General features: G+C 33.9%; 1 protein-coding gene across 1 annotated transcript in view; it reads left to right on the top strand.

Moving 5' to 3' along the window:
* The window catches only part of LOC136409674 (protein qui-1), a 131,387-nt gene that overhangs the window by 76,914 nt on the left and 41,052 nt on the right, over positions 1–13,421 (top strand). The window contains exon 14 of the mRNA XM_066391347.1: positions 6,339–6,536. Within this exon, the coding sequence (XP_066247444.1) occupies positions 6,339–6,536 (198 nt within the window). The remainder of the gene's footprint in view (positions 1–6,338; positions 6,537–13,421) is intronic.

Genomic DNA, 13,421 nt, shown 5'->3' with positions numbered 1-13,421 from the left:
CTCTATCATTAGTAGCATTTGAAGGGGACTTCCAGGAGCTGTTTATCCTCAGCTACTTCAGGATAATAGAAATCGTTCTTCGCAATATCTTGAGGCATTTGCAGCCGTATTTATAAGATTAAAGTTTCGGTATCTTTGTTTCAATATTCAAAAGCCAGTACTGCAGACTTTGTATCGGTAATTAACTCCTTTTAAGAATTTATTGCAGCAAAGTTTAGTTGCGAATGATGCTAAAGCAGGGCGCTTTTCTGCAAAGTTTGTAGGGAATACATGAACATTGAATTACATAGATGTTAGGTTGAAAATGAGTTATAATATAAAGCAATTTGGCCGTTCCTGTTGCACTAAACTTTCCGCAGTGTTGGGTATTATAAATGCAGATTTTGCGGAATTAAGCTCTGAAAATGAAGGTCCCAAAGGACGTTGTTCCAATTTTTAATTAGCTACGAGCGCTATTTTCCCAAACGAAACTGGTAGCAAGGCTGTGACGCAATGTTTCTGACTTACGAATATACGGATTACGAATATACGTATCTACCGGTCGGTTTTCCTTTCGTAATAACTGGCGCTGAAAATTCTGCTTAGTCAGTTGGAAAAATCATTATTCCATTGGAGGTTTTACCTGCCATGAGGAGACGAATGTTCCGCGTTGATGGGGAGGCTAAAACTTGTTTGACCTTAGCAGAATTTGTTTGTAATGCAAATACGTAATAACAAACCCGAATTTGCTTTGCCTTCAAATAAATCATTTTGCCTAGACTTACTCGCACTATTTCCCACTGTAATTTGTAGCCGAAGTGAGCAAACTTCCAACCAGACAACTATACGTCTTGGAGTTGGCAGGCAAACTTGTATAATCTTCCGACAAACACTTCTTCCGAGACACAACAGGAAACGTCTCTATTATTGAATGAACATTAAATGAGAAATTTGACTTAAACTTTCATTAATCAATACGGTAAATTTCAATTAGCTTAAAAATACTATTTACAATGAAAAGGGGTTATTAAAATGATGAGCCCTCGTTTCAACGCTTTGGTTGGTAAATTAATAACTGTTTGACTGAAAGGTTTACTGCTGGAAACGAAAACCCTGACTACCCGGTCTTTGGGTGATTTATTTTCGGCCACAGACAATACAATTGATAGCAATTGTAATAATACAAAGCGACTGAAAACTATATCGAAGTCTCGGTGTAAGCACGAGGTAAAATGGGACTACTCCTTTTATAATCACCTTAAAAGTTGTAGGCTTAACCTCTTGGGACCCAAGTTCAAATTGGGACATTCTTTTCGGGAAAGTACATTTTACTGCATCAATTGGAGTATTTTTTCCACACACATAGGGTATTTGGTGGAGCAATAAAAAGTTTTCTATGGGAGATAGGTGGAGTCATTTGAATTTATATAACCATATTTATCCTTATACAAAGTCTCATTGTTATTGAAATGTCGGTCTTCTTGGATGTTCACATAAAATAATTTAGTTGATCCAATTAAGTTCTTTTTTCTAGTACTAAACACTTTTCTTTTTCGGAAATATTTTTTTAATATTTTTAATATGCATGTTGACAAAGCAAAACAAAAATACATTAAAAGTTTTTATTATAAATAATTATATAGTGTGACCCATTTAAGATGAGAACACCCCTGTAACTTTTGTATTTATAACTCGATTTCAAAGAACCAAAGCTAAAAAGATTGAGAATAAAATGCCCTATTTATGTTGTAAAAATTGTTTTCTAACTCACCCGACCAAGGCCTACTGTAACTTTTTTATGTCAAAAACTGGAAAAAAAAGTTTAGGGTATTTTTTTGGAAAAAAAACACGCCACTGAAGTCAGCATTCTTTAAAATTGGTACGTGGCAAATTTCATAAAAAAATAACAATTATTTATGTGTGTGGTTCTAACTCAGACAATTCTACAGTTAATTAATTTCATTTTCAAAATAATCCATTTGTAATGCATTTAACTGTCCCTTCTACTCTGCCTCCTTGGCCGATATTTTAAAAAAGATAAAACTTTGTATATGGGTAAATATGGGTATATATGTAGATTCGAAACGAGTGCAGTATCCCCCTATTGAAAACTTTCAATCGCTTTACCAAACTCCTTGTATATCATAAATAAACCTTACATGACGAACATTTGGCAAAAGTAACTTTTTCCCACTCACTATACACATTGATTTTGGCTGATGTTTCATAAAAGTTGGTGTCTGATTATTGCCGTGCCTGGAAAATCCTCTGTCTGATAACAGTTGAACTATTCGCCGTTTACAACTGTTAGGACTTACGACGTATTGTTATATCATGGATTATAGTTATATTATTTATTAGTTTAAATGTTCAAAGTAAGTTTAAGAAACTGATGTTACGCCCATGGACAACCCCAGCCATTGGGTAATACTGTTGGAATTCCTAGCGCTTAACACCCATCTTCGGCTGAGGGAGTTATTTTATGATTGGGATTTCCAGCACTATTCTTTGTCGGACTAAAATTGCGAATCTAAATTAAAGGTACCGCCAAACGAATACAATGGCTGGGCTCCAATAAAAGCCCAGCGACCATGCCTCTAAGTACTACGCTTTAACGCGACAAGGTAGCCTAGAAGCCGCTAATGGGGCCTTATCGGGAGTACGTCTATGGGTGTTACACCTCCGTATCAGTACTTAAGGAGGGTGCGAAACTGAAGAGGCTCTCTTTTCTCACTACTTCATCACGGACTCGTACGCGCTAGATTCTTCTCGTCAACATTCTTTAAATAACGTGTTTCTCGATATTGTATAGTTGTTAATGTTACCAATAAACCTTTGTTAAGTTAAGAAGGTTTAGTTTCTCTTATATGCGAAAACAGTGTCTCTGAGACTGCGAACTCAGGGTGGTCCTTCATAATCGATCAATCCAGTCCACGATCTACGTAGTTCACGGTTATCGTATCGAAAGGGGTGAATCGACCCAACCACGTACACGCGCCAAATTTGAACCAAACAAAAACATAATTCATTTCTGTCTGAAATATCTAATTGAGAAGTACCGTGTTCATTTCCAAAAAAGCAGCTAGTTAGCAGAAATAGTACGAATGGACTATTTGTTGGTTCTTGCATATTTCGCAATCATCCTATCCAAGAGGTCTACTCCACCTATGTTGGCATCGTACGTAGCTACTACCTCAGGCTGTTTGGCAGTGATATAGTTAGTGTCAGTCTTTGACCACCTTGTACATGTACTTTCTGGTTCCACACCTTTTAAATTTGCAAAATGAACAGGTCTTGAGTCAAATCATTTAACTGAAACCATTTCTTCCATCTCGCCTTACTAATTTGTGAGATGAGCCTCGTTCTAATTTCTTGAATTCATCATCTTCCCACAAAGGTTCATTCTTTGGAATTTGGTTGGCCACTAATGTATCAACCAAAGAAATCTGTCTGAAAAATAGGGCATCACAGGTATTGGTATAAAAATTTGCTTGCGTAAGAAGAAATTTCCATCTACAACGTATTTTTTAAGTGTTTTGGAGTAAGGTTTAATTCCTAGTGACCCTTCTCTTTCATAGAGACAAAAATCTAATCGAATACTTCCTGGGGTCACAGCCGTAAAATTTTTCAAACCCATTGGGTGAGGTTTCCCTTGAACATGTTGTCTCATGAGCACTTCTCTATGAAACAGAATCCGTTGCTTGTGCGTTGAAACTGCGTTAATTTGTTGATTTGTAGGACATCCATTTTGCGTCATATTCAGCATAGTTAAAACTTTCCAAAATCCTGACTTCTGCAAGTTTTAACAGTGAAGGCAGCAAGAAAATCGAATTCGAGAAATATTCACTTTTTGCATCAAAATGGAAAAGCAAAAACAATATGTAATTAAACTTAGGAATCGGTTGGAATTCCAATATAACCGGAAAATAATATAACGTCTTTCTACTAATTGATTATTATTCCATATATACGAACGTTCTTTCCTTAGTCCATTTCAATGTAACCCCTAGTTTTTATAACACACCACCAGGTTTTTGGTGTCAATAATGTGGATAATCTTCAACAAAACTCTGTCCTCAACACAAATCAACTCATTAATAGCCCCAACAATATTGGTGGCCGATTTCCTATTAAGACATCATAATATATAATACTCCCTCAGAATTGAAACTTCCAGTTCTCTCCAAGACGCACTTGTTTGTAAAGATAATTGAGGCGATTTTGTTGCTCTTCACCACCACTTTAATTTTCCATGTTGCGGAAGGGAGTTTTATATTCTTGATATTTTTTTGCCGAAGTATGAAATGGATATTTCTGCTTTCCACCGTCAGTCTAGTGTTGAGGGGTCATTTTCAAAAAGAACGTGGCCCCCTTCGGCACATATTTAAATATGAATTTGAATTGGGGTTTCTTGGAGAGCTCCTGGATATTGTCTAGGGGTTAGCTTCCGACTTTTTAAGGGAAACAAAAGGCTTTGAAAAATCCCTGTCGGTTTCTTTACTAGATTATTTGCTTTTGGTTTTAAGAAGCTTTTAGTGGTGGCTACGAAGTAAGACTCAAAATGTTTGACTTTTTCTTCCCCAGTTTGCGTTTAAGTCGGGACGTAATAACATTGTTTTTCTTCTCCATCCATGTTGGCATTGTACGTAGCTATTACAACAGGCTGTTTGACAGTGATATTCGTAGTGTCAGTTTTTACCAGGTGGTACGTGCATCTTTTGGTTTCATACTGCATTTGGAACTTGCAAAAAGCACATGTCTTGGGTCAAAACACTTAACCAACACCTCCTGTTAATTTCGTGAACCCATGGTCTTTCAACAAACCTGCTTTCTTTGCAATTTGGTTCGCCATTGTTGTACCAATCCAGGAAATCTGTCTGGAAAGTAGAGCATCAATTGTGGGAATTGATGTAAAGTATCGGTCTGTGTAAATAGAAACTTCTATTGGCAAGCTATTAGTAAGCTTCGGCTACTTACAACTATTTTTTCAGGTGTCGGGATAATAGCTGATTTCAGAGATGTTCCTTTTCCTTTACAGAGACGAAAATCCAATAAGATACTTTTTGAGATCGTATCCACAAAGCTTTTCACTTTATTGGCGTGAACACCTAGTTTCTTGACCAATTATTTAGTAGACAATACGCTAATGGCTCATCATCTGTTAAAAAACAGTCACTCTCATCTTGAACTTCTCCCTCTTCATTTTAGTTTCAAAATAGATCATTATTTGCGTCATTAATTTCGAAAAATTGGCCAATATCTGATTTGTCAAGATCTAAATCTTCTTGCAGTTTTTCTTTTGCGTCAAAGGCTCTGAAAATAACATTTTTTTTGTTGCAATCCTAAAGACTTAACGTATGTCCAGTTATATGTTAACAAATTTCCAATTCCAGACAAAATTTTATATTTTTCGACAAAACAAGAAGATATTATAATGTTGTCTAGTGTTAGATCAATACGCTGTACCAAAACAAAATTAAAAACCTAATTACTTAATTTTTTTGACTTTAAGTCATTGCGCCACCACACATCACATAAACAGAAACAAAACACTTAATTAATCTAACCTCAAAACTCTGAGCCCACTTACGTAAAAATGACAGGTTTGGAGGTATCTTAAGGGGCACATGCGGTCTACGACGGTAAAAGACGTTTCAGTACGTAAAAATAAATTTGAACAGCATGTATCACCCATGATAACGGGGATCTAAAGAGGTTGAAACTGATTGATGTATTTTTCTCAATTTCCCCTAAAAGCAATCGAAGGGTAAAATTTTCCCACAGTACAAACATCTTCTCTGGCATGTTCCTTGTATTTTAGCGTTTACAGCAACATAGATCACCTCTACGTGATGTCACGTCCGCTCTAAAACAAAGGCGTTTTTATAGATTTTTTCCTTCTCCCTAAAATTGGGTCCGGTTTTCTGTTAATAAAACGACAATTTACATGTTTTTTGTTGTATTAATTTTAAGAAAAGCGTGGTTGTTTCTTCTCCCTTTTCGTCACCCAACTCAAATTCCATTCTTGAGATCATAAATGTTTTTCCAGTGATCCGGAACCTGAAATATGCCAAGATTTTTAACGGTCTGGTATGCTTTTGTGCCTTTAGAGCTTCCACGTGAAAACTGCATATGTTCTCCCTCATAAAACGGCGTATCGTAAACGTGATTTTTCCACTGAGACTTCGAACATTTTCAAGTGTAATATGCTTGTTTACGACTGCAAACAATAAAACCTATTTTTTTCTTATTAAATCTGCGTGATTTTTTATAACTTCCAGTTACACCGCACCTCAATTCATTTTTACTCCACAGCACAAGCGGGATTAATAAATAGCATTATTGTTCTCGTATTTCAGAACCCCTCATCAGAGAGAAAATAATGAGTGGGATAATTTTAATGGAGTGGAAACATGTGATGATCAAAGAGCTTATTAAGACAAGATATCTGCCCAGCGCTGAAATCACCAAGAGTACCCACACTGAGATGGCTAATTTATTTTTCAACGAATTTCTCGAAGAAAATAGTGACGACGAAGCTTCAGAAGGTGAACCTGGTAAGTGTCCCGAGTAGTTTTAGTCGCTGTAGAAAAACAAACAGAACGCGTTATCGAGTGAAACTGAGGCTAATCCTAAATTAACCTACTTATATACTAACTAGCCGCGGTCTCGTTGGCTGACATGCGCAGTTCACCAGCGTCGATTCGGCATATAAGCGGTTATCAAATTAGACCCACATGTCCGAATTCATTCACTGAAGTCTTTTAGTAAATAATTTCGGTTTTTTTACCTTTTACTGGAGACGCTTGGGTTGTTTCCGATGAACATAACTTCCTTGAACTTCGAATATTTCAAACTGTTTCGCATAAATGAATAAATTTTCGTTTTTTAAATAAAATGTTAACACTCCTTAGTTCCGTTAGTATTGATTTTGCTAAAAGTGTTATGGTAAAAAAATTCTTATTTTTAACCCTTTTTTGATTTCCCGAATTTTTTTGAATTGACCTGTGTAGTAAAATTGTGTCATTTTCGATTTAACGTATTTAATTTTGAGCACCTATTTTCGGAAGACCCCTATATGTAAAACTTATTTAATTTTTTCACTCAGAAACTCAATAATAAAGTTCACGACTCAAAGTTATTACATTACATGCTAACAAAGCTGAATCATCTTCGTTTTGGCACATAATTTATTTCCGATCTTTTCTGACCGTTCAGCTTTCCCGGATTTCGTCCAGAACTTCCCAACTTAATCGAAAAAGTTCCTCTTCCTCTTACGTTGTTATGTCACATTTATTTGAGGCACTAAGTTCACCTAAACACGCAAATAACCTGTGTCATAAAAAAGTTTAGTAAATAAAAATGGATATTATTGTTTGTTACTTGATTGACTCCTTTAGATTAACTCTCTAACTCAATTGTACGTGAGTAAACGTGGAAAAGTTCCCTTCAAAATAGTTTGAGTGCTACGCTTCTAATGGAATGAATATGCTTTATAATCGTGGACGAAGTGCATGTGCAAAGAGTTGCAAGTTATTGGAAGAACACTCAACACGACATTATTTTTTTCAGTTTATGCAAAGGACCCGTGAAATTTAGATCAAACTTCGATTTCTCATACCTGTTTGTATGCGCAATGGAAAAATTTTATGTGCAAATACACAAGGGATTTGGCAAGTTCTCGCGGGAAAATCTAGCAAGAAACAGCCAGAGAATTGCGATTTCGTGCTATACAAATCTCAAAACTACGATTTCAAACATAAGAAAAATGCGGAGGTGTTTTTCCGTTCCTGTCCCTATACATGGATTAATACCTACAATGACAAATGAAAAATACTATTTTTCATATATTTCCTTTGGTTTGTGAGATTCTCGAGATCCAAAATAAAAAAAGTAGCTCGCAATGAGGATGATTGTTTGATGTAAAATAATCGCGATCGATATATTTTCATTAAGAAGCCACTTTTTTCCATTGATATTAAAGGCAAAACCTGAATGCCTCTATCGACATTGAACCTGCATTCAATTAAATGGAAATGAAGAGGATTTTTTTTTAATTCAATTCCTACCTATGCAGGGTCGCAGGTGCGAAATAAAGTTTCCAAGTAAATTGAAGCAGAATAAAAAATTAGAAAAAAAATCGATTTTATCTACAATGGATTAAGGATTTTCATTGGTAATAATAACGGGTGTTCGGTAAACATATATAACAGTAAGTAGTGAATCATAAAAGTAGAATGTTGGTTAAGCCATTCACTATTTACGTTACACAGGACGTTTGTTAGAGCGATAGAAAGTTTTCAATGGGAGATAGATGGAGGCCTTTTGAATCTTCATACAGGGTGTCCGGGTTAAGGATTTACCGCTCTTGTAAAAACGCGATTTATTGGCCGATTTTGACGTTTTTTTTGTTAATTAGGTATTGAAAATGCGCTTTTATTTAGTGGGTACGATGATTCTTCACAGATAGTCACGGACAAGTGCATGCATTTTTATGGAATCAAATTTGAAAAAGTACTATTAAGCCTTTTATAGGATAAAAATAAGGACAGATTCTCAAATACAATGACCTAAAACTCACATGTAATGATTTAGATATTTCTGCCATACAGGGTGTTTGAGAAAATCAATAAAACATGTTTTTTATGTAAACAAATTTTAAAATTGGCAAAAAATTGATTTTAACAGTAAAACTGATTGACGATTGTTCGATACAATAATGTATTACTAGTATTAAAGAATTCTGAACTGTTTAAATACTAAAAACTAACCCTGTGATAGTAATTTTACGTAAATTTCAATTTAATCTAGAATAATAAATTATTAATTAGGATAAAACAGTTTTTTGGAGCAAATATTAGTATTAGCGATAGGTTGTGTGCAGAAGAATAAATAAACACGAGCACAAAACAGCTTTTTTTTCTTTTTTTTTTGAGCCTTCATATCTAAACAAAATAGACTCTTTGGAGTATTTACAAATCTTTAAAAATATTAAAGTGGTCGATAAAACGCCGTAATTTACTACGTGATAGACCAGGATTAGGACACGTCTCGAGACTCAGAGTCCGGATTCATCTCAAGACTTCAAGAAGCCGAAGTCCAAAAAAAGAGGGAAGACTAAGACAACACCACGCAGCACTCCAATACCAGTAATGATCCCAACAAAAAAGCAGCAGTCAACCTAATGGACAATTTAACAAACGAAATGCAAGAAAATATATCTAATATTACTCAACAAGAGGCCAACAGGATTACTAGATCAACACCACAAATTTCTACTAACTACAACCACTGAAAAATTAAGAGTGCAAGTGGCAATTATATGGAAACAACGCAACAAAAACCATAAAGACGTCGTCATTAAAACGGAGAAAGGATTCCTCTTAAAAAGCAACAACGAGGAGAGCACTGCTTTTAAACATTAAAAAATAAAATAAATAAATCCATTACCAATTTCTCATATTAACCGCTTTATGAACGGGCGCTCCATCAAGTTCGAAATGTAAACTGTAGCAATAACGAAGAGGAAGCTTATCAAGTGCGTCACTAAGCTCATTTTGTAGAAATCGCAGAAAGCGAGCAGCATTCGAACTTTCTTGGAAAAATATAGCCCATAATCTTTTTATATACAACACCATAGAAAATGTTTACTCTTGAGGAGTATTATCGTCTACATTCGATTATCCAATTTAAGTTATGATCACACCACATTCTATTATTTTGTGCCGACACTACACCGATTGTCGTAAACGTAGGTTTATCGGTGTATAAGATGTTTTTTAAAAAGTTAGGATCTTCGTAGTACATACCCTGCAGCCATAAACAGAACTCCATTCTTAGATTTTGATCTCCAGATTCAAGTGTATGAAGAAATTTTAGCTTAAAAGGTTTCTTACTACTTTTTTTACAATATGTTTTATTGATTTTCTCGAACATTCTGTACATATAGCAGAAAAATGTAAATTGTTACATGTAAGTTTTTGGTCATTCTATTTGAGAATTTGTCTTTATTTTTATCCTAAAAAAGCCTGATAGTATTTTTCAAATTTGATCCCATAAAAATGCATGCAGTTGTCCATGACTATGGGTGAAGAGACATTGTACCCAGTAGACAAATGCGTATTTTGGATATCTAAAAAAAAACGTCAAAATCGGCCAAGAAGTAAAGATTTTACAAGGGTGGTAAACCCTCAATCCGGGAACAGTGTATATAACTATATTTATCTTTATACCAAGTCTAATCTTTTTTGAAAAAGAGGGAGGATAGGGAAGGTAGAGTAGAGGGGGCAGAGCAAATTTATTAGAATGAAAAAAGAAATGGAGGGTCCCATTTTGAAAATGAAATTAATTAATAAAATAGTAGAATTGTTTAAGTGCTATAAGTTTTAAAATGATTAATACTTATTTAAATTTAATGTCGCTTATTTTCTTGTAAATATTTACTTTTGTATTTAGTTTTATGAACTATAATTATTGTCATAATGTCATATATCATTTAAAAGAGCATACCGTAGAAAAGTTTTTAAACCTATTTGAATTTCTTGACTTAGCACCGCATTGGAGAAAATGTTGTTTAAATTTGTAGAATCGATTGGAACCAAAATAATTTAATACATTAATTTATGTACATAATTGTTCATACTAATAATTTTTAATTAATTTTTGTTTTGCTTTATCAATATGCATATTACGAATACTTTTAAAAATATTTCTGAAAGAGGAAAGCATTTAATTAAAAAAAATGAACTTAATTGCATCAGCTCAATTATTTTGTATAAAAATCTAAAAAGGCCGATATTTCAAAAACGAGAGACTTTGAATAAGGATAAATATTGTTATATAGATTCGAAATAACACCATCTATCTCCCATTGAAAACTTTCTAACTTTACCCAACACCCAGTATACACGTGGGTATTATGCGATGGTAGATGAACTTATCCAAAACATATTTTGGTACTTCAACATTTACAAAAGGTTTTTTAATGATAATCCTTTACTGTGAATTTTTTTAAAAAGTTTTAATACAAAAGTTGTGAATATCATGACCAACAAACAATCAAATTTTTTAACCATAATTTGCTAAATAAGAATCTTTGGGAATGGCAAAAGAAAAAATTTTGGAATTACGATAGTAACTTTTGTGTAATTACTAAACTGCCGAACGCAACAAACAGAAGATACATATTTTGGGATTACTTTTGAAGCGAAATATATTTAAAATGATACGAAGTAAAAGTGAAAAGTTATTAAGATGCATTGAGAAGTTATCCTTGAGTGTTTTACCTCGATTTGCCTTTTCAGTTATCATATATGTACATATAAATTGATATAAGAGAAGACTATATTTTCACAAAGTTTAATTTAAGTCGCAAATCTAGAAACTCTTTTTTTGCTTTTCAACATTGGAGGATCGCCGCTTTTCTCGAAAATTGGCACATGTTTATAAAATCGAGTAGGTACCATACTTGCATTTTAGCCTGGTGCTTTGTAGAAAATCGATGTTCTCGGTTTGCTTGGAACGGCATGTTGATTTAGAATAGTGAGTAATCCTATGGTTTCAAAAAAAAAAAATTGTGCATATTTACATTTGTGTATTTTTACGTGCCCGTAGTTTATTAATCACCTACCCATAGTTTATTTTTTACGTACCCCCAGAATTGTGTATCTTTCAACGTGCCTGGAATTTATTTTTTATGTGCCATCAGATTACTTTTTATGTGTCACATCTGTGTTTATTTGTACATGCCCGTATTTTATTCTTTACGTACCCGTAGACAAAAAAAATTGAAATTCGATTTTTGATTAAAATTTTATGTGCCGATTTCCAGTTTAATTGAGTGATATGGATCCCGTGATTCCCCTGGATACCTCAATTGAGGTTCTGAATCTTTGGATACGTCTTTCATTTTACAGCACCTTTAAAATCGAAAAAAATTGCTACAAACGTGACCTTATACCTCAGTAAATAAAAGTGGTCTTGTACATTCCTTTGTATAAGGTTATATAGTACTTCGAGACGATTAACTTGAGCTACTCTTTAAGGCTCCGCATGTTATTTGCACTTGCCCGTAGTTTATTTTGACGTCCCCGCAGTTTATTGTTCACCTGCTCGTAACTTTTTTAAACGTATCCGTAATTTATTTCTACATGCTCGTAGTTTATTATTTACGTACCTCTAGATTATTTTTACGTGTCTCTTTGCTTTTACGTGCCCACAATTTATTTTTGACGTGCCCCTAAATGACTTTTTACGTGTCCGTAGTTTATTTCTACGCGCTTGCGCCATGCTTTTCGTACATCAATTGTGAATTCTGGAGTACAAATTGACTGACAAAAAACCTTGCGAGTCTAATAGAACTAAGAATGAACTAACTCCAACACGTTTGATACTACCTTCAAGTCAATGTTGTCTACATTGTGAATTTATTGCATCCTATGAAAGCTACAAAAAGCAATGAATTTCGGAGAAATATTGAAATTACTTGTTTGAAAATTGTTCGTGGGAGGAAAAAATTTCAGTTCAGGCACAGCTATGGTTTTGGTTAATTTTGGTTTTAGTTAATACAATAATCCGACGGAAAAACAAAAAAATTCACCATCGATATTAGCTTTATCGTGTTTAGCAAAGCCTAGAATATTTTACAACAAACACTTTCTGTTAAAATATCTAAAAAATATTGTTTCCACTGATAGCTCTAAAAAACACTATTATTTGGTGTGAAACATGTTGTTTCTACTTATTTCTAAAACGGCAGAAAAACATGTTAATAATGACACGCATGTGGCTCATTCTCTACCCAGCGAGCAAATGTACCGCAATGTCATTATCACATCATTATTACTATATTTATGATTGCCATGGAAATTAATGTTAAATTAAAGGTCATTATTGATATTATGATTCAAGACGTGTTGCCTTCTATTTTAAGCAACTTTATTATAATTTTATAAAAATGTAGTTAAATCTTATTGTGGAAAAAATCGTATACTATAGGTATAATCGTATATTGTCGTATATAACCCTCAAGTTTTAGACCCTTCAACGCTGCGCGCTTCAAAACTTAAACTCGTCATTCGGATCATAATAATGTTTTTCCCAATCTTCGTGCATTATACCAAGTAATTCTAGGGACAAGCAAATGTCTTAAAATCGAGAAGATCTACAAAAAAAAAATGTTTACATAAAGTCTTTTTTATTTTCGAGGGCTCAACTTTTTATGTTATCAATTTTTTTCCTCGAATTCACCTTCACCTGTCTTTTGGAGTCAACTTCGTTTTTTCAAATGGAACACCCAATTTTTTTTAGAGATTCGAATTCTTTGTTAACAGAAAAAATGTTTTTACTTGAAACATTTTTGCTAAAAGTGATAAAATTCATAATAATACTAGATACAAAATAAACTCTAATCTCGGCAGTGCTGCAAGTTCAATTTCATCAAA

The sequence above is a fragment of the Euwallacea similis genome, chromosome 6 (genome assembly GCF_039881205.1).
Source record: "Euwallacea similis isolate ESF13 chromosome 6, ESF131.1, whole genome shotgun sequence".
In the NCBI taxonomy this organism is placed as follows: Eukaryota; Metazoa; Arthropoda; class Insecta; order Coleoptera; family Curculionidae; genus Euwallacea; species Euwallacea similis.
This window is presented reverse-complemented; position numbering and strand designations above follow the sequence as displayed.